Source organism: Drosophila grimshawi, unplaced genomic scaffold, assembly GCF_018153295.1.
Source record: "Drosophila grimshawi isolate 15287-2541.00 unplaced genomic scaffold, ASM1815329v1 contig_311, whole genome shotgun sequence".
NCBI lineage: Eukaryota > Metazoa > Arthropoda > Insecta > Diptera > Drosophilidae > Drosophila > Drosophila grimshawi.
Window position 1 is genome coordinate 25,383,830 of NW_025063098.1, and position 27,705 is coordinate 25,411,534.

At 37.9% G+C, this 27,705-nt stretch overlaps 1 protein-coding gene across 1 annotated transcript; it reads right to left on the reverse strand.

The window, feature by feature from the left end:
• Positions 1 to 12,283: 12,283 nt before the first annotated feature.
• LOC122322479 (uncharacterized PE-PGRS family protein PE_PGRS46) lies at positions 12,284 to 22,652 on the reverse strand. Its single transcript, XM_043214777.1, has 2 exons — positions 21,888 to 22,652; positions 12,284 to 12,305 (listed from the first exon to the last, which is right to left on the reverse strand). The coding sequence occupies exons 1-2, from the start codon at positions 22,454 to 22,456 to the stop codon at positions 12,284 to 12,286; spliced, it is 591 nt and encodes a 196-aa protein (XP_043070712.1). The 5' UTR covers positions 22,457 to 22,652.
• Positions 22,653 to 27,705: the final 5,053 nt, after the last annotated feature.

The window sequence follows — 27,705 nt, forward strand, 5'->3', positions numbered from 1 at the left end:
CCTCGGTTCGCTGCTGCTGCTGCTGCTTTTGGCATGCAAATTGCGCCAGACGCCAACGCAACAGCAACAACAACAGTAACACCAAATGAACAGCCGCAACAAACGCTCCGCATTCTGCCGCGGAAAGCTGGTGCTTCATCTATTGTTGTGGAAGGTGCCCCCACCACACCACTCCGTCCCTCCCCTATGCAACAGCGACGCCTTTTTGGCATACAAAAAACGTTGGAAAAAAAAACATGCAAAACGTTTGCCCGGAACTGTCGTTGAGTGGCTCTTGGCATCTGCCTAACAGTTGCCCCTTTTTGTGGCAAATGGGGGGCAGGGATTGGTACCGCCTTGAATACTGCAAAGGTGAAAGCAAAAGTTTTGTTCTATTTGTTTCACTTGAATATAGTACTGTGGATGACTGCCAGTATGTAATTTGCCCAGCGTCCTCCACTACTTGTGTCTCTCGCTGTCATTCATGCGGATTGGCTACGGTTTTTGTTTTTGCACGAGTTTTTTTTCTTTTTTTTTCTTTTAGCTCGATGAAAGGGTCACAAAAGCAAAAGTTGTGAAATCGTTTAGGCGGGCACCAAAGGAAAGTGGAAGCAGCTGTTGCATGAGGATTGAAAGCTATTGTCGTATAGTTTATGGGTCTAAGGCAGATAGCAGCATCTGGACTTGATCATGATTTTTCAAACAGATTTATCAAAATCTATATTAAATTAATTCGATATAAAATATATATTATATATATATATTATAGAACTTTTATAGTTGTAGTGCTTAACAATATTTTTGTTGCTCACTTACGCTTTGTAATAAATGTATTAAATGATACAAATATTTTATTTTTAAAGCTTTCAACCTTTTAATACATAATTTTTCGCTTAATCATTTCATTCATTTTTTTAAATTGAGAAAGTATACTTTTTTCCTTAATTCTGGAAAGTACATTTTAATTTTTTGATTGTTATTTGAACGTTCACTCTTTCCTTTGCGTTCAGAATTACTTTTTTAAAACCTGTCGAAAGCGAATTTTTGATGCTGAAAATAAATGAATGTGATTGTGCTTGATGTGTTTGATATCTCTGTTGTACATACATATTTATATATTGAATGATAACTCTGACATTTTGGCTAGAGGCAAATCGAATGTGATTATCGAGCCGTTTAATTGGCAATTAATTTGCTGAGCGTTCCATATCGGAGCGTGGGATTCGAACGCCAGTCTTCAAGAAAGCCACTCGAGAAGACAGTTCCAGCGGTGTGATGGAATCAGGTCCGTGTCGGCGCTGTAGCTGGGCGAGCTCTGTGTACTTTCTTCTTTTGAAAAATTTGAAAAATCATGAGCTTTTGTGTGTGGTAATAAAACTTATGAGTGGCACCCGCAATCACCGCACCACATCGCGCCCCTTTTCATCGCCCAACACAGCCAAAACACTTTCATTTGCCGTTGACAGACATCGTCGTCAAGTGGCCAAGAGACCGTGATGGTCAGGTTGATGGAGGGGGCGATGTTGGGGACTCACATGTTTGCTTGCTTTGTTTGTTTATTCATCAACGTCATCATCAGCGTCAGCGTCAAGCACAGCATCCAGTTGGCTAGCTGGATAGTTGGATGCTTGACTCGCTGGCTGGCTGACTGGCTGGCTGCCTGACTAACTGACTGACTGGTTGGTCGGTTAACCGATGCTGGCCCCGCGGCCATAGGCAACGAGAGACGAGAAATTTCACTTTCATAAAATACAAAATACTCTGGCAAGTATTTTAGCCAGAGCCTCGACAGAAATTATGGCATACTATCGTGGCTGCTGCTCGTTATTGTTTGGCCAAAAACCCGTTGCATATTTTACCAGCCAATGGACATTTTCATTTATTTCCATTTTATACATACACATACATACATCTATATTCATGGCACGGGTGCAGCCAGCGGCCTTTAATGAGCAGCAGTCAGGAAATGTAGCCAGCTAAGTTCGACATGGAAATCCAGATGAATTGAGCTGAGATTAGATGGGATGAGTTGATTGAGGCGTCGATTTGCCAAGAGATTCCGATTTAATTGGACAACATATATAACCAGATATTTGAATTTATGCAATCTGCATTTATCCAAATTGCACCTAGGGATGAATATTTTCAAATATGCGGTTCATTTGGTTTGAAGTACCATAAAAAGGTTTGCAAATTGTAGATCGTATGTTGATTTATATCTGAGGATGACCAAAAACTATATAAGCTACATATATAAATTAAAGATAATTTTTAAGGTCAGTCTAGCAAAAAAAAATGCGAAATACTATATAAATAGCAAGAGTAATATCCTATTGGCAAATTTTCCGAAATGAAATGGCAATTTAAATATTAGTATAATTTGCTTGTATTCAAATATAAGAAAAATGTTGAACCAATATTGAAAAATGCTAAAAATTATAAATATACTCGAAGCTTAATAGAAATAATTAATGTGAATAGGCCACATCAATAAATTATAATGGCCAATTTATTTATTATTAAATAAAATACTAAACCTTTAAATACATACTTTTTTTATCTTTTAAGCAACGCTTTAATTGAATTGTCAACACTACAAGAACAATGAAGACTCTATGACTAAATGAGTCCATGGACTACATGAAAACGCTGCAAGCCATATTTGTATTCCAATTCAATTAACTGCTGCCGTCGGGTAAGATATCGCATGAGTCAGTCTCACTTGATTGCATGATTGAACCGACTAATTGAACAATTGATGCATGCGAGTGATTTTGATTACATGACAAACAAGTCTCGACAAAAACTTAATAAGCATATGTGGAGCCAAAGTCAACTGAGAGTAACGGAGAGGAGGTTGGCCCAACCGTTGACACACACATATATCGAAAATACACGCAAACACACTTCTGACTTTTACTTTCCAAAATTCAAATTACTTGACAATTATTGTTTGTTATACTCATAAGTAAGGGTACTCTGAAGTGGGGAGTTATGTATTGAGGTTTGTATTTCATGATCTTGTGGTTGGCTTTGTAATTATTTCAGCGTATCTTTTGTTAAATCGCTTCAATTGATCGAGTGCCAAACACTTGAGAAAGTTTTAATGAATCGAAGCGATTGTTTTGTAATTGATAAAATGCTTCAATTTTATACAAATTTATACAAAAAAAAAAATAATAATAATAGAAAAAAAGTAAAGCATTTACCACATTTGAAATTTACAATTCGCCAATTTTAATTACCATCGAATGAAAAATATATAATTAAAGCTGACTTCAACTAGTATTTACATCTCGCTTATTATACTTTCCTGCTGGACGTAGAATCAACAAGTAAAAGTAAAAACATTTCGCACGCTAAAAACCAAGTACAAAAAAAGAAAAAAACAGAAATAAAACAAAAGTGAAGGCAATTGAAAAACCCAATGGAAATACCACTTATTTTCATGTTTGTGTTTTCGCTTTCGTTTACAAATGAAGTCATAAACTCGGCCAGACCACAAGTACCAGATACAATTGTATCTTTCTTTTTTTTCAACTTTTTTTTTTTTGCTTTCTGAGACTGCCCACTAATTGCGAATAATTAAACTGCCGTTTGTCGCGAGTTCTCTTTCCTGATGACTACCGATGCCGCCTGCCAGATAAACCAAAACGAATCATTAGAACAGTGAGAGAGTGCTGACAGCAATAACAATAGATGGTCTCTATCTTATATTATAAATCTCTTTCGAGCTGAATGCTTAGCAGAGATATGACACAGACACGGGTACACAAAGTGAAACTTTTATTGGGCTTACCCCGATGAATTACCAGTCAAATTGTTTACTTCTTAAGTACTTGACAATGGTAGATAATCATATGATTCAATACATACCTGAAAGTAAAAGAGAAAAAATATTTAGAGATTTGGAAAATTGTAATTAACTTAAAATTTATAATTATGAAAATATGTAATAAACTTTTATGTTTAGAAAAATTTCAAAAATTCTATAAATTCAATGATAGAATTACATTCTGACATTTACAAAATTCTATACTTAAAATTATTTTAAATAAATATTAATTGAAAAATTGTTTCATCTATTCTAAGCCACAAAATTAGTTTAGAAGATTTGCTCTTTTAAACTTATAATTCGCAGAAATCTCAAGAGTTCTCTTCTTTAAGCCGTGCTTATTTCTATGTTACTCCCGTTAAAAAAATATTCCTCCAGATTAGCTTATAAATAACATGAAGCATCCATTTCAAGATTGTTGTAAATTTCTGCCATTAAATTCTAAAATGTGTTAGTCAACTTTTATGACCCAATTGTCATGCTAACGCTCTTGAACAGCTATAGCATAATACCAGCATTAACATATATCTACACACACATCTATATACATATATGTATACATATATATATCCACTTTAGTTACAGTTAGTACGGTGTCCATGCTATATGCCGCAGGCGGCTGCATGGCTCATTAAAATAGAGAAGCCGAAGAAAATGTATGTATGACATGTCACCAAGATCCTAAGCCACTCCAATTTCATTGCCAGTGTCATCTTCAGTAGCCAGCATGCCAGTAACAACGTCTCCATCGAAGCCAAACTCAAGGCGTCTCTGTCAATGCTGGTTAAATGGCCCAAGGCAAGCATATTTGCAGTTTGGCCAAACTTGAAACGTCGCCGCAACGTCTCAGTTTGGGTCAGAGTGAAGTGGCACCCCATTAGGCTTGGAGAACAAGTTGACCCAGTTAGTCAAAGTGCTCTGGAAATTTGCAAATTGTGACAGGCCTCGCCGCCTTGATAAACAATTAAGTCACAACTTAAACACAAATCTAAGGTGAATAACACCCACAACGCCGAGCCGGGCCATGTGACGGAAGTGACCTTGTCCATGGATTGGCAACTAGCGATGAAAAAACTTGTTAACTGGTTTGTGTATTTTTAATGTTTTGCTGTTGTTTTTTTTTTTTTCATTTTTCTTTTTGCTTTTTGGTACGGCACGCGCGTTTTGTGCCTTATTTAACGGTTTCTCGTGGGTGCATTGAACTTTTGTCATAGGCAAAAACAAAAATTTGAGTTTTCCGGTGCTGAGAAATACTTTCAATTGGCAATTGCCAGGAAGAAGGCGCATAATCATGCAAAGCAAACGCAAACAACTAAATCTAAATCTTAAACGAGCCAAATTTGCATTCGCGATGAGGTAATAAATAGCCAGCTGGCCGCTGCCCATCGATCGTATGCTCTCCGTTGCAATCTCTTCTGGCTGGATTTGAAATTGAAAAATGTGCGCGGCCAACAAATCGCATGCGAGAAAAATGAAATCAAGCCAAGATTATGCGCATAAGTTGTGTATGTCTATGTGTGTGTGTGTGTGTGTGTGTTGGGTAGGGTAGGGGGGATATGGGTGGGTCAGGTATGCATGTATGTGTGGGTATTTGTAGCAACGGCATATGTGGCCGTTATGGCTGTAGAAATTTATCAACTGGCAAGTGTAGCTTTGTCTGTCTGGTTGTGTGTGCATCGAATTGCGGCAGCAACCGGAGAAAGGTGCAACAAGTGGCAGCCAAAGTGCCGAAGTGCATGCAGATGCGAGCGCAAAACTGCAAGCAGCTGCTGTTGCAAATGCATTTCAATGCTTTATTGATTTCATACCACATTTGCCTCATATAATTGTGTGCGTGTATGTGTGTGTGTATGTGTGTGTGTGTATATGTGTGCTGGTAATTTGCAAAGCCACACACTACAAATATGGCGGCAAGTTAAATTTTGCGGCATGCCACAAGTTCAATAAACCCCAAAAGCCTGCAAGTATAAGAATTGTAAGCAATAAAAACTTTCAAGGGGCAATTTTAATTTTGCGGTTGGTGAAATTTCCGTAATTTTGTTTCTGATGTTTTTAGTTTGCAATTAAGTACGAAATATAAACACAAACGAAACTTATTCTGAAAAACGTTTCAAATATATTTTGCAAATTTGAAAGATATATGCGTATTGTGTTAATCTCTCACAATAACTACGCCAAATTTGCATATGATTCAAACTCATTTAATATGTGAATTACCAGTTCTTTGGGGGTTGTTACACGTATTATTACGTACATATGAGTATGTATTTATGCCCAGACACATTCACTTGCCAATGTGCTGGACCCATAACCTCAGTTACACCTACCTGCTTCGCCTCCCTCCTTTAAGTTGGCGGTGTTTTTTTTTTCTGTTGTTGTTGTTGTGCCTTTTGCCGGCTCGCTGCTTTCTTTGCAACAACATTTCGACATTGCAGCAAGCCGAAACGTTAACGTTTACTTTCTCCTTCGATGTGTACTTTTTCCTGCATTTTTATTACAAGTCGGCAACTGGTTGGGTGCAGGTCCAGCGCCAGTGCCAGAGTCAGAGCCAGAGCCACCTTCACCGCTCGCTTTTGGACTTTGCTTATCTTATAAGTATTGGGAAAGCGGCAGCTTCAACTGCATCTTCAACTACAACTTGCTTTACCGCTGGCTGTGGCAAGTGGCATTGCACGAATCAGACCCCAAACAGAAAATAAAATATACAAAAAAAAAACATTTGCGATTGTTATCAACTAAATGGTGTTAAAGTGCGTGAGAAACAACATCGGGAGGATGTTAAGTACCACAATGCACAAGCGGAAGAGCCGCGTGGGTAACTTTTACTCTACTGTTATACAACAATAATAACAACAACAAGAAAAGGGCAAACTGCTCATCATACAATCGTAAAATGAAAATACAGTGATAATGTGTCTGCTGCAAGACGTTTTATGCATAACACGAGGAAATGCAATGCGGCAAACTGACACGACGCTTAAAACAATACTAGAAAACTAAAGTATTTCAAACTTAATGACTAAACTAACTACGAATAGTTTTCGGACTTGAACGCGTGCCGCTTACATAACACACACACACACACACACAGACACACACACACAGACACACACACACACACACACACACACACACAACGAGAGCAACAATTGCAACAAGAGCTTAAGCCGTAAAATGTTTATCAACATTTGTGGCTATGCAGCCGTTTTAATGAGCAACAAAATTGAAACTGTAATTGAAATGCGTTGTTGTTGTTGCTGTTGTTGTTTTTAATGTTGTTGCCTGGTGCTGTCATGCAACATCGTGGCGTATGAGTGATCAGCCTGCCCCAAGTCTATGTGCGACGTGTGTGCGTGGCGCCTCAAGTGGAGCAGGCTATGTGTGTGAAGAGTCACATATGTACTTGTGCAGCGAGTGTTTTTTATGAAACTTATTGCAATACATTTCATGTGCCTAGAGAAGCTCAACTGATGTCTCAATAATGGAAGTGAGTTAAGCTGCACTTGGGACTCAACTGCACCATAATAATAGATTACGAATACCTTATTAGAACCTGAGGATACATGGAATTACAAAGCATGATTTATATATCTTGAATACCGAAATTCTAATCAATATCTATATTTTTTAACTATATTCATATTTATATTATTTATTATATATATAATTATACCTATGTATACATTTGTATCGATTTAAATATCTATATCCATTTTACCAACAAAAGCTGTATATTTGCATTTATCAATACTTCAAATTATAGTTATTAATGCTAAAAATTAAATATTATTTTTTTTGAATTATCCTTTTGCATTTTATGTTATACAATCATTTTTGTCAATAAATAGAAACTCAAGCGTAGCATTTAATATATATAATATCAGTATTTTGCCAATAGCTGCATTTTATTCTGGGATATTATTGAATGCAAAAAGAATTTTGGACCAAGCAAACGCTCAACTTTGTTTTCGAGTTTAATTTTTTCATTTTTGCTTTTGCAAACCATTTAGCACTTGAGCGTCATAGATGACGACTCGTGCTACAAATGTGATGGCTAGAGAGGAAGAGATACTGACGATCCACATATTGTGTTAATTCAATTAAGATGCTTCTAATAACTAATTTGCATAGGAAAACAATATGGAGCGCTAAATGAAAACCGCCTAACTAAATCCAAAGATTGGGTTTGAGCTCACTTCTGACGTGGGCAAAATACTGTTGTCAGTGCTGCTCCTAACAATATATGTGCTTGCGTAATTAGCGCCAGTTGGCCACATATAGAAAAAGTGTAGCAAAAGGGGGCGGGCAGCCAAGTTCCCGGACTGAAGTCGAAGCTGATGTTGAAGTTGATGCTGAAGTTGTAGCTGAAACTGATTTTTAACACTCAGCAGCCATCGAAGTTTTGAAAAGAAAGCAGACGAAATGTTTTCATACGTGCTGCCATTCGAAACACTTGACAAACATTGGATGAGCCACCATAAAAAAAAGAAGAAAAACGAAAGAAATACAGAAATACAGAAATAGAGAGAAAGAGGGAGAAAGACAGAGAAAATACAGAAAAATCACAGAAATATTGTTATTATCTAGCGACAAGCGCAGAGACAACAGACAATTGATTTGGCATGCAGCCGGGGCGCCAAAAAGACCTTTTGCATTAGCTACTCTTTGGCTCACACAGAGATCCGATAATAATAGAATGCGAACGCGACGTGGAAAATGGAATTGAAATTGGAATTGCCTGGGCCACAAAGCAAGGCGCAAGCAACGCAGTCGCTGAGGTGAAACAAACCCAACTGATTTCACTTTGCAGCAAAACTTTCCAACACAACAAATTAATCAAATGATGACGAAGACGACGACGGCGACGACGACCCAGCACAGCGCTCAGCTGATCTTCAAGTTCATCTCGCAGCTGAGGCAGCTAAGGTAGCTGCCAACAGCAACAGCAGCAGCAACAACAACAATACAACACGCCGCCGACAACTTCCGCTACGGCAAAAAAAAAAAAAAGTAACAAAAAACAACAAGCAACATTGTTGCAAATCTGAGATACAATGTGAGGAACCAGTATTTTTTTCGGATTGCACATTGATTTAGTAGAGTATTGCATGGCATGCCACAGATTAAGTAATGCTCTTTAAGACATTAATAAATGTAGAATATTCGGAAACAGACATTTTTGACTTGAATTTATTATTTAACTCGTTTAGATCCAAAATAATTTCCATTTTTTTTACCATTAAAATTTATGTTAGGAAACAAAGTTCGAATTTATTCTTCGTTCAGGTTTTTTTGCTCTGAATTTAAATTAAAATTTAACATAAATTATGAGCATATTTTTTAATATAACTTAAGGTCAAAAATACATAATAACTATGATTAAAAATATCGCAAAAAATTTTAATAATTTGTTGCTTATGGTTTTATGACCCCTTTTTATGACCTGAAACCAGCAAAAACATTTTTTTACAAAATGTATAAAATATAATAAATGTATGTTATAACCAGTGTAGACATTTTTATTTAAACATTTTTTTTGGCCACCAAATTACTTGTTTATAAATGTTACAGTGTGTCTGTGGCCGTGCTCTGCAACTGTGCTCTGTTTATTTACGAGCTTGGAATTTTGCAGCGTACCATTAAATCGTTTAAATGGCTTTCCTGGCACTTCATAATTTGCCGATCAGAGCGCCAAATTGCAATTTGCCCAGCAGCAGCAGCAGCAGCAAATATCTGCGTGTGGGCGTTGCCCAGCGCCCAGTTGCCTACATGCCTCAATGTCGAGCTGCCCGAAGAGCTGAAGATGCAAGACATAAGATACCAACACAAAAACAGAGAGTTTTTTTTTTATTATTTTTTGTTTGTGTGCAATGTTGCATTAAATGCTGTCTAAATGCATTTGACCGCCAAACGACTTTGAGTGCAACATTGCAAACATTGGTAAAAAGCAGCAACAACCGCAACAACAACGGCGGCGATGGCGACGACTCCAACTGCGTCTAGCAATTAATTGTATATTATTTGCGCGTCGTTTACTTGCCTCAAATTAGCCAACTTGCAATTTTTCTGCAACAGGAAATTATTGTTATTGCCAAGGCGACTGGCGATCGGCGAACTAGCGACAGAAATCGAAGCAAATGTTGCAAACAGCAACAGCAACAATACAAGTCGCCGCATATTTACATTTTACACACAGAAGAAAACACAGAGAGAGAGAGAGAGAGAGAGAGAGAGAGAGAGAGAGAGCGATACAAAAGACTGTAGACCCACAGTCGACGTATTATGAGTTTTGAAAGTGAATTGATAAGTTAAATAGAAGCTAATTTATGCATTGTATAAGTTGAAAGATCTGATATAATGTGCTTCAACTGAGCATTGTTATTAAATCGAAGTTAATTTGTCTAGCATAAAAATGTATACTGTTTACTGATCATAATTGCAATAAATTGATCATTTAATTATCGCATAAATTAAAAGATCGCTTAACACATGATCTGTCTGATCATTAATATCAAAGCATTTGTATATTACCTACGAAAACATATTTTATAACGTATCTTCAAAGATTGTTTTAGAGGATCATCAATTAGATATTTTCTCCTATCAAAAACAAACATAAAACTACTCAATAAAGCGGCAGATCATTAATCCGTTGCGATCTTTTTGCTGTTTTCAATTTGCTTCTGTTTTCTGTTCCGCTTGTAGTCACTTTCAATGTTAATTGAACGTGGCCAGCACGAAATGGACCAGACCTTCAGCTATCAGTAGCCAATTTAACACACAATGCAACGATGCGGAAATCAAAAGTGTGGCATGCAAAAAGAATGAAGCTGTAGCAATAAAAGAGAGCAAAGAAAGTTGTCATTTGATTATTGATTGTCGACTATCTAAACATTTTCATTGCAGCACTTTTCCATTCGGGGTGTTTGCACTTTCATTTTCAATTAACACAGCAGCGCGACAAGTGATAAAAAAAAACAACAAAAAAAAAACCAAAAGACTAAGGCAACAAACTTCGTCCGTCGTGGAAATGCAAATGGGAATAACCACGACGGCCGGTTGCCTGTTTTGAATGTTAAGGCTGCAATTTGATTGCCACACACACAAACACCCCCACACTCCCCTAACCCAATAAAAATCGTCTACTCTTCTCTCGTCGGACTGGCAATTTCCGTAGGAAACGACCCAAGAAGTAAAAGTATCCGCGAAGGTATCACTAACCAATTACGCACCTTATGTCCAAACATAAAAAACTCCCAGTCCGAGTTGTTGCTTCCTTGTTTAGATAATTATATAGCCCTTTGGGGTAATGGCCTCTAAGGCCTATGGGATGCGCCAATTAGAAGCAGAAATAGAAAATAGAATCTATGTAAATTAGCGCAAATTTTGCGTGACTTAATTAAAAACGATATTACATCATAGGAAAGTGGCGCTGTCATAAGATCAACATCTCTTCTATCTATCCAGCACGATGGCTTGTGCATGCCACTGGAACTGCGAAATGGATTTAGTATGTGAAGATCTTGCGGCAGTTTTAATATGAAGATGTTGACACGCCCGTTGGGCGAGTGAGTGAGTGAGTGTGCTCGAGTATGTGCTGGCTGGCTGGCTTTATGATTCCTCGGCTCTTATATAACTTAATTAGCTATCGAAAAAACAAATGCGGAAATGCTAAGAAGGAAGTCTTAGCTGCACAACCAACTACAACTATCTACAATGTGAAGCGATTCTAGTTCACTGAGGCGCATAGCCGAAGTTGTCTGATTGTAGTAATCTTTAAGCTGGAGCGCTTATCTAATATATTGCAAATACTTAGGAAAGTTGTCCACTTAAGCTAAAAATACCTTGAATTTGTATGTCCATTTAGATCTTGAAACACTGAAACTTAAATAGTTTAAGTTATAAACAAGATAAAAGCAATTGTTAAAATTAATATTTATTTTTTTATTTCCCAATTGCATTTACATTTTTGCAATAGTTGAACAATTATTGTAATTACATTTGTCCAATGTCCAAAAACTAAAGACTTGGCGAACAAACTTGCAACAAAAACACCAAAAAAAAACTGAAAAGCTATGAAAAATATTTGCACACAAATTAAATACAAGATAAAAATATTTGTGTTTAATTGCATTATGGGCAGCAATTAAAAAAGTAAGGCTTGTTTGCCAAAAGGCACTAAAAACTTGGACAACCAACTTGACCAGTCACAAAGTGTCTCAAATAGTTTCTTTCTGCCAATTTTCAGGCAATTGAAACGCATTTTAAATGATTAGAAATACTAAAAAAATAAAAACAAAACACAAAATCAAAAAGCTAAAACTAGTGGAACCAGTTGCCTTGGTTGTTGTATGACTGTGTGTGTGTGTGTGTGTATGTGTGTATGTATCGCACTCCAGAGCTCAGCCAGCTGAAGCTGGAGCTAAAGACTTCAAGTGGAGTCATCTTGTGTGGCTCGGCTTTAACCACTCAAGTTGAAGTTCGCACGGCACTTGCAAAATGCAAAAAAAAAAAAATTAATAAGAAAAAATACAAAAAAAACAAATAACATATTGTATGGGTGGAAAATAGCTAAAGAAATGCAGTACCAAAGCACCAGCTGCCTGACTGAAAGTACTTTCTTTCTTAATAAGATGCGCAGTTCGCAGCTCACAGCGGAGGCCAAGATGCGTCTGCCGCTGCCTCAGACTCGGCCAAGTTAATTTGCTGCCTGCCTCGAACTTGCTCTAATGCATGCAACAGCCGCATTGTCTGCAGCTGCTGCAGCGACAACAATTTGTTGTCTTATCTTACTCGCTAGCTCTCTCTCTCTCTCTCTCTCTCTCTCTCTCTCTCTCTCTCTCACTGTCTCATTTTGCAAATGACACAAAAGTGAGTTTTGGGAACTGGCAAAGTGGCACAAAGGTTGCCTGTCTGCCTGCCTGGCTGACTGCCAGCCTGCAAGCCATGGCGACAGCGAGGCAGGTGTTGAAAATATGCCACCGTCAGCTAAAATTTGTTAGGGTGTCTGTCTTCTCAACAGCAGCAGCAAAGTGCATCAGCAGCAGCAGCAGCAGCAGCATCTACAAAGTGCATAACTGCTACATCGAATGGGGCTTTTGGGTTAGTCGGCTATTGGGGAGAAGGGGGCTCATTTTGTGCAGAAGCCCCTAAAGATGCTGCCACGATATAACTAAAGGAAAACTTATGAAGCAATTATTTCTTAAAATTAACTACAAATATTTAATGTTCTGAAATATTAAGGAAAAAGATTACCTTTGGTTCAACAACTTATAAAGAAGGAATACCAATTTTCATCTCTTTAATCTCAAAAACTTTGTTTAGCTACATTCTTGATCCATCTCCATCTCCATCTCTGATCGAGCTGATATTAAAAAATATTTCTTCAATTCCCAATTCTAACTAAATTATCATGAGAGTCTTCAACTCGATCATCTTTTTTTTTTGGCAAATTAATAAGAAAAAAATGTATAAATGCTTGTTTGAATGAGCAGCTCTCAAATTCTTCACGCCCACGCAATTTGCCGGTGGATTTGCCTGTCACTTTGGCGCTCAACGCCTCATTTGCATGGAGTCGAATGAAGATGGTGACAGAGGAAGGGACAGGGGAGGGGAGGGAGGACAATGATGGAGCAGACGCCCACCACAGACAAGACGAAACGAAATGTATGTGGTTGTGTGTGTTAAATTGCTACTTAGTGCCAGGGCAAGAGCCAAGATGTATCCATCAGGCAAGCAGGCGAGTAAACAAAACATGAAAATTAAAATTAATCAGCGAGCAAAAGACAAACAAACGACTTTATAGCAATGCGCGTGGAACATATAGTTTTAGCGTGGGCTATCAAAATTTGTATATTTGTATATTGTTTTCGTTTCGTGGAAGCGTGTGAAAAACAAATTTCTGGAGTTATATATGTGAGTAAACAATTAGGCGAAAAGAATGGTATAAGCAAAGCATAAGATGAGTGCTGGGTATAAGTATTTTGACTAGTCTGGATGGTTCCCGTGGGGAGCCAAAGTCAAAGAACTTTCGGTTACTTTCAAATTAAGAGCCATTGGTTTTTGTTTTGTGTTTTTTTTTTCGGCCTTTGGGCATTGTTTGTGTGGCATTTCCGTTTTTGGCCAGCTGAGAAACGGACCCTTTCCCTTTGGCATTGCGTAACCTGCGCTATAAATGTCATCGTCTTGATTCTTGATCTCAATCTTGATTGTTTTCGATGTTAACATTAGTTTGGCTTTGATTCTAGTTTTCACAATTTGCGTACGCCATTAAAAAGCTAATCTGTTTTTGTTGTTGCGCTTGAAGTGTTTTCAACTTTACGATCGTATTTTGTTTCTGCAGGGCTTTTTGTTGTTAACACGCACGCCGGTCAATAAAATAAATTTGTATAGCAATTTATTTAATTAACGTTACGTGTGATTTTTTTATATTTTTCTATTTTGTTCTTTTCTCTAATTGCGTCGTTTCGTTTTCACAGCTGTTTTAATTTCCGATCGTTTCAATCAGCCATTTGAGTTCGAATCAATTTTGAAACTCGAGTTAAAGCAACACTTCAATGTTTTTTATGTGCAGCTTGTTAATTGACTTGAAGTTAAGGAAATTAAATGCTTTTGGATTTTAGTGTTACTTTAATTTTTGCTATGCAAATGACACATGTTAACTGAGCAATTCTTTGAATCTTTTAGCAATTTGAGTTTAGCTTTTATTGTCTAAAAATAATATATTTAACATGAGTAAAATCATTGCATTAAAATTAATTTAAAAAAAAAAAACATATTTTTTATTTTAATATCAAATATTTTTGTCGGCACAAAATATAGTTGGTTAAGTAACTAAGAAATACATCGAAAACTAATATTTATATCTGCTTGTATACTTTAAATATTGGATATTAAAGCTACAAAAAATAATATTCGATTTAATTTATTAAACTGAATATAAATATAAGAAAATGTATTTAAGTGTTTAACCTTTAGACCTGTGTCAAATTATTTGGTCTGTTCTAAACTCCATTAAGTCAGCAGCTGAGTTGAAACTCACTGTAAACCGCATGCCGCAGTTTTAATTAAAACAAATGCAATTTAGTCGAGCTTCTGAGAAATTTTGATGAACTGCTTTGATTTGGGCCTGAAGACAGCAATGCAAAAGAACACCAAATAAGACCCAAGTAAAACCACCGAGAAGCAGCAAAAGAAAAGAGTGAGATATATTTTTAACACCTTTTGCTCCACATACCACATTTGTTGGTATTGAAGAGCCGTTAGCTGATGCTAGACTTCGACTGCGACTGCGCTTCAATTGTTATTATTATTAATTAGAAAAAATATTTGTTGTGCGCCCAAAACGAAAATGAAGGCAAACCCAAAGCCAAACATCGCCTGACGCTTATCGCATCCAGTGCATCAATGGACCACGTCCAGCACTATTTTTATTTATTTTTGTTATGGGAAATGCAGTTGCGGTCCGAACGGTTGCTGGATTTTGATTAGAACTTGGCCATGACATGCGAGACTGGCTGAAACTGTGCGGCTAACATGCCCGTGTCGGCAAATTAGAGAAAATTTTTGTTTGCTCAGTAATTGGCAAAATGGGCGACGACAGCGCGAACAAAACGGGCATCAAGCGTGTTTACAAATTTGTGGCAATGCCCCCCGCCGCGCTGGAGCCCAGCGAAGTGGCTTACCGGTTTTTGTCTTTGTTAGAATTTCTGCGATCGACAGATTTGCATTTGAAATTCAATAATTTGCATGATAAAAACCACATTTAGAGATTCATAAGTTTTATATTTAGTGAATTGTAAACAGGAATATTTTTCACACACAATAGAAAATAAAACAAAATTTCGCTTTCAATAAAAAAAAATATTCAACATGTTATAAATACGTACAAGCAAAAAGTTCAAATAAAAATCAATGAAACTTAAGCGATTATAAAGCTTATAAAATTACGCAATACACTACAAATTGCAAGATACTCGTATAAGATTGCAGCACGTTCAATTGCCTCATAAAAAATTAATTAAGCCTAGCAAAATTGTCTAGCTTGGGCTGCCTGGCCATAGATCAGCCATAAAAAGCCAATAAATATAATTAAATATTAGATGACCACAAACAACAACTTGCAAATGAAAAAAGTCCAGTAAAACTTTCATTTCTGGTGCTATTTGATATACGACTCGAAATTCTTGGCCAAAATGCAAAAGTTTTGCGCGTTTTTAATTACAGAGACTCGCGAGATGCGATATACAAAATACCTAATACGAAATATGTTAATTAGCCAGACACACGCGGTAATTTATGGTTAAAGTCCAAAGGGAAATTTGTCAGCTTAGACAAAACTTGTCGGCTACTTTATGTGGGCAGCAAAAGTAAAAGCGGAGCATTAACTTAAATTAGAATATTTACACAAATTGGCCATAGATTAATTAGCATGTCATTTGGGGTCACGCAGAACTCGAAAGCATTATGATGCATAAATTGATGAATGATCATTTGGATTAATATGGGAAAATAAGAAGTTGATTTGAAAATTATAAACAAATTATGTACATATGAGGAAATAAGATCAAGACTACTTATAATACATATAAAAACAAATCAAATGCCTTGACATTGAGTACTTAAATCCCTGATCTGTCAGGAGAGCCTAAGGCTCTTTACAATCTCTTTATTAATTATACGATCTCAAAAGGGAAACCTGCATACATCAAGTATTAAGACATTGAATATTCAAACATCATCAAAGCTCAACATTTAAAAACTATTTATATATTCTTTTGTCTACAGACCTATCGAAGTGGCCTCAAGGCTATGCCAACTGGCACACCAATACGATTACCATTAAGAATCCCCATAAATTTGTCACTTAAGTTTGTAAACAAAGTCGCTAATTGCTGCACCCCACCCTCCCCCCCCCCCTCGCCGCACTTAAGCAGCCAACAAGTGTCAGTTGTTACCACAAACTTGTGCCCAGTTTATAGCCATAATTGTTGACTTTTTTTAAGCTCCCAAAGGTAAGAAAATTTATTTAAACAAAAAATAGAATGAAAAACAACAACAACCATAAAGATGCTATCTGTGGTGGGGGACTGGTTTAAGATTTCTGATTGCTGCGAATATTTGCCAATCACTTAAAGCCATTTGATGAAAATGCCAAGCCAATGAATTGATGAACATGTTGCAGACTTTTAGAGCGCTGATTGCTCATCAACCGAAGATAAAAAATGTTCAGCTCTTGTTTTTTTTTTTTTGGTTTTTTCATCTTCATATTTTTTAATTAGGCACCTTATTTGCAGCACACAAAAACAACAACAGCATCAGCAATCGAAGCCAAAAGCGACCAAGAGCGACCAAAAGAATAAAGCAAATTGAATCTTCCGCATTTGCTTTCAAATAAAATATATTTTTGTTTTTATTTATTGTTAATTTGCTTTTATTTTTGGCAAAAGCCAACAAAAAAAATCTTAAAGAAGAAGAATCCATTATGGCTGCCTTATGAGTAATTTTTGTATCAATATTTGGTCAGTAATTTTGGCCAAAAAATAAGCAGCTCGAGAGGAAGTGGAAGTGGACGCTCTACACAAATGACTGAGGCAACAAACTTCTTTTACATAATACCCCCGACGAGCGCCCGAATGTAAATTTGTTGTTGACATTACAGTTGACGTGATAGTTGTTGTTGTTGTTGTAGTTGTGTGTGTAGTCACACATGCGCAAACAAATGACTTAAGTAATATACTTGCGACTTATCTGTGTGTGTGTCTCTGTTTATATTTTTTTAGTTTTTGTTGTATGCAAATAACAGCAAAACAAAATGAATCATTTGTTTCACTTGCGACACATACACACACACACACACATGTATAGCCACATGTGTAATACAGACAATAGCAATTTCAATGTCAAAATTGTAATTGCCTTTCACAAAAAAAACTCATTTTTGTGATTTATTTTCAACTTGCGGATTTGCTTTGTTTCTGCTTTGAGTGCACCCACATTTCAGTACTGCGTTTATAAATCAGCTTAAAACAGTCAAATTGTTGACTTAGTTTAGTTTTATCTACATTTGTAGTCGGGCATCTAAATTATCTTTAGAGCTTTGCCACTTAAATGCTGATAAGTGCATCTTTTCAGCACTTACAGTATCATTATATTGTACATTTATCTTACAGCCGACTGATGACTGTAAGGGTATTTAATATTCAGCAGTTTATATTTACTTTTATCTTTATTTAAATATTTTTTGACAGATACATATATTGCTGACGTCTTCAGCTACTCAAATGTATTAATCATAAGAGCATTCACTTATCGTTCAGATCGTTATGCTCTCATTTCAAGTATTTTTCGATTTGTTTTCATGCGATTGTCTCGTGCGACGTCTGCTTTAACACCTCATTTTTTTTATATTTTTTGGCAAGTCACGAAACAAAAGAATTATGCGGATTATACAGCATTTTGTGGTACTCATTCTAAACTGATGGCAAGTGGAGTGAACGATGCGGGGTTCGCCGCACCATAATTGAGTTGTCAATGACATCAGAGGCCGAAGTGCGATACGGATTCGGATTCCAGCCAAACAAAGAACCAGCCGGAAATGCAACACAACAGCACAACAAACTCTCACACTCGCAGCCCCTCTCCCCCTTACTGACTGTAACTGCTGTGGGCGTTTAGGGTTTCCATGCGCCGGTCTGTCACACAACTTTTGTTACATTTTTCGTTTGCATTTCGAGTATTTTTTTCTCTTTTTTTTCTTTTTTGCTTTACATTTTTTTCATTGTAATTATGCGAAAAGGAAAACAAACACAATGTGAGAGCCACCATAGAGTGAGGGCCTCTGACTCAGCGTCAGTTGTGTGGCCTGGGCTCGGATGTCGACACCTGCACAACCCGCTTAGGTCACGGGCCAAAAATGTGAACTCATATGTGAAGCGGGGTGCAGATGTAAGTACTAGTTGCCCCCGCACTCAACAAATGTGCCAAAAGGCCAACAAACGTAATGAAATTTTCGTTTTATGTCTGCGGCTTTTGTGCGTCTGCATGGCATGGTAATTATTCAGCTAAAGTATAAGTATAAACATATATTTACAAACACACACACATATATTTATATATATATATATATATATATATATTTGTCTGTGTCATGCAAATTATGTTGTGAGGGACGTTGCTTCTGAGATGGTTAACTGTAGGGGTGACTCAGTTGGCAAATGTAAGCATGGGAATGCAATGAAAGTGAGGTAGTTTTAAATGTACAAAGAATGTACTTTAAGGGTTGCTCAGAAGGGTTATCAAAATTGAAAGAAAAATTGTGACAGCTGCGGCACTTTTTGAATGTACTCTAGGCATAGTCATAGCCTGTAAAACCTTAGATCATGTAGATATTACATCAACTCCAAATACAACAGATATATATTTTTTAAGTTCATTTTTAAGCATTGCGAAAAGTTTCTCATATTTCTCTCACACTAAAGCCCCTCCCATTGCTAAGCACTTTACATGATTACATATTCAATTTCGTGTCTTACATAATTTCACCTGCCATAAAAAATCAATCATGTGTTACGCTCAAAAGTTATCAAATATTTACAAAAATATCTTTAATTGTAAACTCAAATATCCATAACAAAGACGCACTTAACGTCACGCCCCTCCTCAAACGGAAGCGCGGCTATAATAAAGAGAAAAAACCCCAAAAAAAAAAATGGAAAAAAACACTTTGCAAAAACATTAAACTTTCGCACGCCCCGGTGACAAAGTGATCCGTGTGCAGCCGCATCAACAACGCATCGTGCAATGAAGCTGAGAAACACTTTCAAATGTTTTTGGGGGCGCCTCGTATTGACAAGTAAGTTGTACTGGACGCCTACACGTCAGACACAGCCTCCGACATGACCATCTACAAACAAATTAGTGTCAGGCGCAAAAACCGACTCATGAAAAGCAAAAGTGTACACAAATATGACACATAAGCGCGTGGAGGGAGAAACGATGACGGAAAAAACCACATTCATACAATGTGGATACATTTTGCGCTGGCAAAGTATTAAGAAAAAAAACTTTTACTTTTCAAGTATAAAAGTATTTGCGCATCATGCAATTTGATTTGCAAGCGCAAATCGTAATATTCAAGATGTGTTTTTGAGTGCGTTTCAATATTCAGCATCAATCACACAAGCAACAATACTAACAACAACAATCTCAGCTAAAAAGTGAATGAGCCGCGAGTTGAACTAATCAAGTTTGTTGCTTCAGTCATTTGATTGATTTCTGCTTCACAGCGCATCAAAATGCATTTTGCCGGCTTTTCAATTATGTTTGTGGGTGGTTATTCAGTTTGCAAAGTAAAAGGCTTTTAAATAACATCAAACTATTTTAGCGAGTTTTTGTTTTTTTGCTGGGACTTATGCAATGTCTTAGACGAAGCCGCCTACTTGGACCGATATTGTGAGCAGTGTAAGGAGCTCAAAAAGCCGCCTAAAATTGAAAGTGATTTTCTGTTTTTTATTTGCATTTTTATTGCACAAGTGGTGGGAATTTAAATAGCTTCAAATAATGCTAATGGTATTCGCCATAAAGTGCATGCAAAGAAAGGGGTATGCACATCACAAATACCGTTAAGTCAAAAATTTTGCTTATGTAAATTTGCAAATAAAATGATTTAATAAAGTTTCGAAATTAGAAGCAACGTTTTTTGTTAGTTTTTAATGGATGGAGTCTAAAAATAATTAAAAGTGTGCTATTTTTAATGGTAAATTGAATGGCCATATTTGTGCTATTAATTTAGTGCTTAATAATAATAATGAAATTATTCAAGCCTTCAAATTTTTACCAACTTTAACTTTTCTGCTCTATTTTTTAGTTTATTTTGTTTTTTGCAATTTCTTAAATTGATTAGTGTGACGCCCTTGGAACTCTGATCACACCTCCCCTGCTTTGCATCACAGAGTGTTGCACATGAAATGCGCCAAGTCATAAAAATTAGCCAAATGCGAGTTAATTTTCAAATTTCAAAGCTCTTTTGCATGTACGAATTGTAACAACAGTTAACAATAATAATTTAAAAAAGAAAAAAAACCAGCCAACACAAATGTAAGGCAAAAGGCAACTGAAACAGGTAATAAAAGAGCGCAGAAATTGCTAAATTATATGTGCCTGAAATTTGTTCAGCGAAAAAATTGCAATTTGCGTTTAATTTGGGGTCACACTTAACAGCGCCACGTTATGCAAAGCATAACAGAGGGTGCCAAAGCGCTGTTAAAGGACGCCATGGTCGCTGTTAGGCAATTACAGTTATTGTTTTTCTTCTTCCTCTTCTTCTTCTTCGCTCTTTTTGTCTGTTACAGTTTTGAAGGCATTTTAATTGCAGCCCCCGCGGCCAAGCTAAATGACACATGCGCTCAACTTGGCCAGGCCACTTTGTTGCTGCTGCTTCTGTTGTTATTGCTGCTGCTGCTGCTGCTGCTGGTGCTTGTGAAGACTTTCACTTTGCCGCAAAGAGATGAAATGGTTATTGACTCTTTGTCCAAAAATAAAACCGAACCAATTAAACCATTAGCGTACACTATGAAATAGTTTTGAAAACCAGAGCACAGCAATTTGCAAAATTTCGACTTTAACTGTTTCGCGTGTGTAAAATGTATATTTTAAAATATATCAACGACAGCTATTAAATGGTAAATTATCAGTTAGGTTAGACAGATGCCGATAATATTTCAGAAAATGTACTCCTAATAATAGCTAAGCAAAATAAAATAATAATACTAGCAAACCAAATATTATAAAAAAAATTTAAAAAGGGGATTTTTAACTTAAGAAAAAATGTGTAACAAGCTACAGTTTCCAAAAATGCATCATTAATGAAGCCATATTTTTATTTCGAATAAAACCGAATAACATTTTTATTTTCTTAGAATGAATTTTGCTAAAATGAATAAAATTTCTGTTTAACACTTGAAATTATATTTTGAATATTAAGATATATATTTTTTAATGTTTATACATAAGTGAAATGTTGTTCTATTTTACGATCAGCTATTGGATATAGAAAGGATTCCTGTGAACTCACCGTCTTGCCTGCCTGGGTATCGATTGTGTCCAGCACACCGGCGCCTTGTGCAGCTGATGCATATTCCTCGACGATTTGTATGTGAGATCGCCGCACTCCGTTTGCCACACCTGTAGATTGCCCTCGGCCGGATAGAACGTGTACAGACTGTGCGTCGCCGAGGCAATCACTGGCGATGAGCCGCCGCTGCCATCGATACCGACACCAACGCCCATACACCCGACACCATCGACACCGCCAACACCCACCAGCGGCGACAGTTGCGCACTCGATATCGGTTGCACCAACAGCGCTGCCTGACCACCTGCCGCAGCCGCTGCTGCTGCTGCTGCTGCCGCTGAACCTGCAACTGCAGCCGATGATCCGCTGCTTTTGTAGTTGAGCATGCGACTGTTGATGGCGCTGTTGCCGCTGCCATTGCTGCTGCTGCCGCCGTTGCTGCTGCTGCTGGTCACGTTGCCGTTGCCATCGTGCTTGAGGATGAGACTGCTCGGATCGTAGCCATGTCGCTGCCTGCCAATCGCATCCACGGAATGCGAACGTAGAGCGCTGCGCGCCGGCGTTGTCATTTGGAGGCGACGCCCACGTCTGTAGCCAGCTGCAGCAGCAGCAGCGGCACCGGCGCCAACGCTGATTCCACTGGTCAGGCGATGATTGTGAATGCTGGCGGCGGCACTTGCCACCAGCGGTTGACGATGCTTCTGGTATTGCAGGCGCTGTTGTTGTTGCTGCTGCTGATGCTTCAGCTGCTGTTGCTGATGTTGCTGTTGCTGATGCTGCTGTTGCTGCACATGCTGTTGTTGCTGCTGCTGCTGATGATGCAGTTGATCCTTGTAATATTCGCGTCGCTGCAACTGTGGCGCCGCCAGACTAAGTGCGCCGCGAGCTGTTGGCTTCTCTGTCAAATTGCTGTTGCTGTTGTTGCTGTTGTTGCTGCTGCTGCTGCTGTTGTTGTTGCTACTGCTGTTGTTGCTGCTGCTGCTGCTGGCACCGCCCGTTGCCGCTGAGCTAAGCTGCGCCAACTTGCTGGCATTGTTATTGTTGTTGTTGGCAGTTGCACTTGTTTGATGCTCTGAATCGGTTGAAACCCGATCCGGATCACTTTCGAAACCTTCGTCAAGGGATCGTGTTGGACTCAGTATGGGCTTGGAGTGTTGCTCCAGTTTGGTGGACATTGCAGACATTATCTTATCGAGTTGTTTTTGGAAAAAATACACACTTGTTGCACTTGTTTGCCGTTAGCAATTGCCTTACACCAAGCCAACTTTTTTACTTTTTTCTTTTAACTTGCCATGCACTTTATAAATTGGTTTGTTTTGATTTTTTTTTTTTGCTCGAGCGTCGCGAAAATGTTGCAGTTCGAAATTTGGTTTGTAACCAGCTTGAAAGCATTAGCTGATGCTCACGTCTGACTCGCACGAAAGTCGTTCACAAACTGTTCAGCGACTATGGCACAAAGTGTCGTCGACTGGCCAAAGTCAGACGAAAGCTTCGCTCGGCACTTGTTACGAGTCATCGTCGACGTCGTCGGTATTGTTGTTATTGTTGGTGCTGCACCTGCTGCGGGGAGAGCACAAGATCAAACGAAGAGAGAGAAAGAGAGTGTGTGTGTGTGAGTGTGAGTAAGTGTGTGAGAGCACGCGCTGCAAAACAGCTGTTGGCTGTTGACTGTTGACTATCGACTGTTACTGTGTTGTGGCCTAGCTATTCGCGAAATTTCTGAGCGCAAAGGCATGCAACGGGAATGGGAGTGGGAACAGTTAACAGGGCGAACACAAAAGCAGCGCTCAAACCTTGACTTTCATGCAAAAATGCTAAGTTGGCGACATTTTTAGTTATGTTGTTGACGTTTTCAAATTGATTAAATGCAAGTGGGAATCGGTGAATCCAGTTAGTCGAGCAAGAAAGTTATCCGGAAATGTTTAGTTATTGTTAAGATAGCTTATTATGTTTAATTAGAACCCAAGTGGAATTCATTGTTAAAAATACATAAAGAATTAATTGTATAAAATACATAAAGATCAAGGAAATATATTGAATATTCATTATTGGCCCCCAGTAAGAACCGTAAATATGTCTTACATTAATATGCACAAGTAACTCAAACTCAAAAACAATGCTAACTTTTCTAGCCGCTAGTGTGCTGAGCAGCTTAAGCCACGCTTCGCCTAAAAAGCCCCATGCGCTCTTGCTCTCTCTATTTCGCTCTCTCCCTCTCTCTATCTCTGCCAACTATGCTCATTCGCGCCATAAAATTTTCATCAATGAAAACAGACGCTACAGCAACAACGACCGGCACAAAAAACCGCAAGCACGCCAAAAGCAAACAAACAATTGAAAGCTCGAGCAACAGCTTCGCAAAAGCTTTTTACACCTGCTGCACAGCTGCATTGCGAGAGCATCAATGAGACTGAGAGAGAGAGCGGCCAAATTTGGGGTCTACCGCTCGAGTTTATTGATGTTGCTATTGTTGTTGTTGTTGGTGCTGTCGCTGCCATTTCATCTTTCGTTTCGCTGTTGTTGCTAGTTATTTTTTTTTTGTGACCACTGCGCTTACGGCAGCAACAACAACAACAACAACAGAAAGAGTCGGCCATTGCAATTTGATGCCAAGCAGCAATCGATGTTGAAGTGGAATGCCCTTACTTTGATTGATTTCCGGGTGCTGCGACGTTGACGTTGACTAAGACGACAACGACAACGATAGCAGCAGCAGCGGTTTCATTTTTCGCCAGCGAAAAAGAAAAAGTGACCGAGACAATGGAGAAATTGGCTGCAATTGGCTATAAGCAGCAGCAGCAGCAGTTGCCAATTGTTGTTCTCTTTTCGAGGGTATCACGATTATTTTGTGTTGTTTGCCAGACTTAAATTGAGACTAACTGGAAACATTTAAAACAACTGCAAATAAAATTTTTCTAGTTTAGTTGTATGAATATTTTAATTTTCTATTATTTATTTATTTATTTAATGTCAGAGTCGACACAATAAAACACAAAAGGCACAAAAATTAAATTAAAAATAAAATTATACATTTAATTTTGTAAAATAAGAATTATTTAGAGGATTCAATATAATATTGATATTTTAATGATCTGTTATATAGATATTTTAATTATTAATATTATTAACTAGTATTTTTCGTAGAGTGTTCGAAAAGCTCGTAGCAACTTCTGCATTTGTCTCCCTTCCTTTGTTGTTGTTGTTGGTCGTGTTTCTTTTTTGCACTGGCTTCCGATAGCGATAATCATAACTATTGCTGCTGCTGACGCTGCTCTTGTTGTTGCATTGATTTTCGCTTTTCTTTTATGCGCTCATTTATAAGTAAATTATAATAAAGCAGCAATTTGATTTTTCTTCTTTTTTTTAGTTTTATTTTTTCACTGTATTTTTTAAAATTTTTTTTGTTTTGACAATCGAGGCAACGAAACAGTTGTTGGGATTGCGCTATTGTAGCTGCTGTTATGTATAACAGCAATTTAATAATATAAATTTTATAGTTTGAACACCATAAAAATGTAGATCTTAATTATGTTGCGGGGCTGTTGCTGTTGGTGTTGCCGCTGCTGTTGCTGCTGTTGCTGTTGCTACTATTGGATTACGTGCCGGTATTTTGATTTTAATGACAGCCCCACTAAATGGGATGACCTGCACTTCACGTGGAATTCGGAATTGGATCGGTAACTAGCTGGGCTGGCTGGGCTTGGACCGTTACGGTTAGGCAACAATTCCAATTACAACAAACACCCCATAAAGTTCAACTCACGCGTAATGCACTCAACACTCAACAATAGAGAGAGATAGAGAGAGAGAGAGAGAGAGAGAGAGAGAGAGAGAGAGAGAGAGAGCAAAAGATTACATTACAACAGGAGAGAGAATTGGAGAGGATGGCCGTATAATGCTTTATGATGGCTGGTGGGTGTTTTATTGTTGTGTTGTGTTGTTCGTTGTGTTGCTGTTGTTTCGCTTTGCGGTTGGCGGCCCAAGTTCAACTGGGTTCAAGACACAAGCGCAGCCACAATACTTGTCTGTTAATGAGCAGCCACCAGCAACAACAGCAACAGCAACAACAACAGCAGCAACAGCAACAACAACAGCAACAACAGCAACAACAACAGCAGTCGGCAAGAAGCAATAAATCAATCAAAGTGCAGTTAGAGTGTTTCGGTGTAATATCAAAGATGTGTTCTTGACTTTTGATGCTCGCACTTAGATTACATTTAACAACACTTCAAAGTAATTTTATTTATTCAAGTAAATTTAACAATGGACAGTTAAATCTTTTATTAAGAGTAAATCAGCAGTCATTTTAATTTTAAGAATGATGCCAAGCTTTGTTTAATTAATCAATTAAATGTAAGTTTAGAAACAATACTGTAAAAAACTCTTTGATGTAGGCAAAGGTTCTCAACTGGGAAAGCAGAACAAAGTTTAAGCTCTTGGTCGAATTACATTTGTAATTAATTATCATTATTATTTGTAATTCATTTAGTATTAATGTTATTATTATTGTTTCTATTATGAATAGTATTTTGAATATTCTTTAGGCTACAGATATGAAAAGATGCTTACTATTCTCAGTCAACTTTCCTTTCAGTCATTTTCAATAATTCTCAATTGGTACAGGGTATAATAATTATCTGCCCACTGGCAGCAGCTGTTGCGACAAACGAATAAAACTCAATTCTTGTTAATTTTTTATTATCGTCTGATTTGTTTGCTCGTCAGTTGCCACTGCTCTGCGAGGCAGGCCTCTTTCCTCATTCATCATCTGCAGCACCCATGCATCAATTGGCGGCAATAAACAACCGTAAAATGTTTACAGCCAGCGTTAAACCCACAAAACTGTCTCCACCGTTTTCCGACGTGGACCACAGCAACAGCGCCACCAGGCAGCCAAATCCAGGAGTTGGGATGAGCAAAAGGGGTGTGGAGTGCCAGGCACCAGTTTAATTACAACTTTACTGGTTATGACAGACGCTGGCACCAACAACAGCAACAGCAACAACAACAACAACAGCAACAACAACAATAGCAATAGCAACAACAAATGTCACATAATTTTCACAATTAAAGCATAAACTAAAGCAATGCAGGGGCTGAGAATTGCTGGCGGGGAAGGGGAGGGCGGGCAGCACACACTTTGGCAACAGGTGCAACAGGCTAAGCTCGAGGCAGCGAGGCCTGATACAAACTCTGTGGCACACGCATGCGTAAAACGGTTGTTAGCAGTTGCAACGGCAGCGACATGCACGAAATTGTTTGCTTGGCGCAGAGGTAAGAAACGCGCGACGATAGGCCCAGAGTGCCGGGGACATGTTCTGCCAGTTGGCGCGTTGCAAGTTGCAAGTTGCAAGCTGTGGCGACAACGATAACAGCTACACGCGACTAGCAGCCACCAGCAACAAGGCGTGAATGCCGTAAGCCAATACTAACACACACACACAGGCACACGCACACGCACAGTGCTTTGGGTGTCGAGTAAAAGGAAAAGTGTAAACGCCTGTCGCCCCAAGCAACACTGCGCAACACTTCTCAATTGCCCTAAAGCTGGATTACGCAATTCAGTCAAGGATTTCCAGTCAATGAATAGGGCGTTTATATCTTTCAAATTGCTGGGTTGCCTGAACAAGTCATTTTTAAATAGTCTACCATTACTTTAAATAATGATATGCAGTGTTATTATACACTTGTAGGCCGGACTTAAGCTTCTGACATATACATTTTTGTTCGCAGCTGGAAATATTGAAATATTCATACAATATAAATACACAAATTTTAAATAATCAGTATATATATAAATATATTTCTCTTCCTTAAC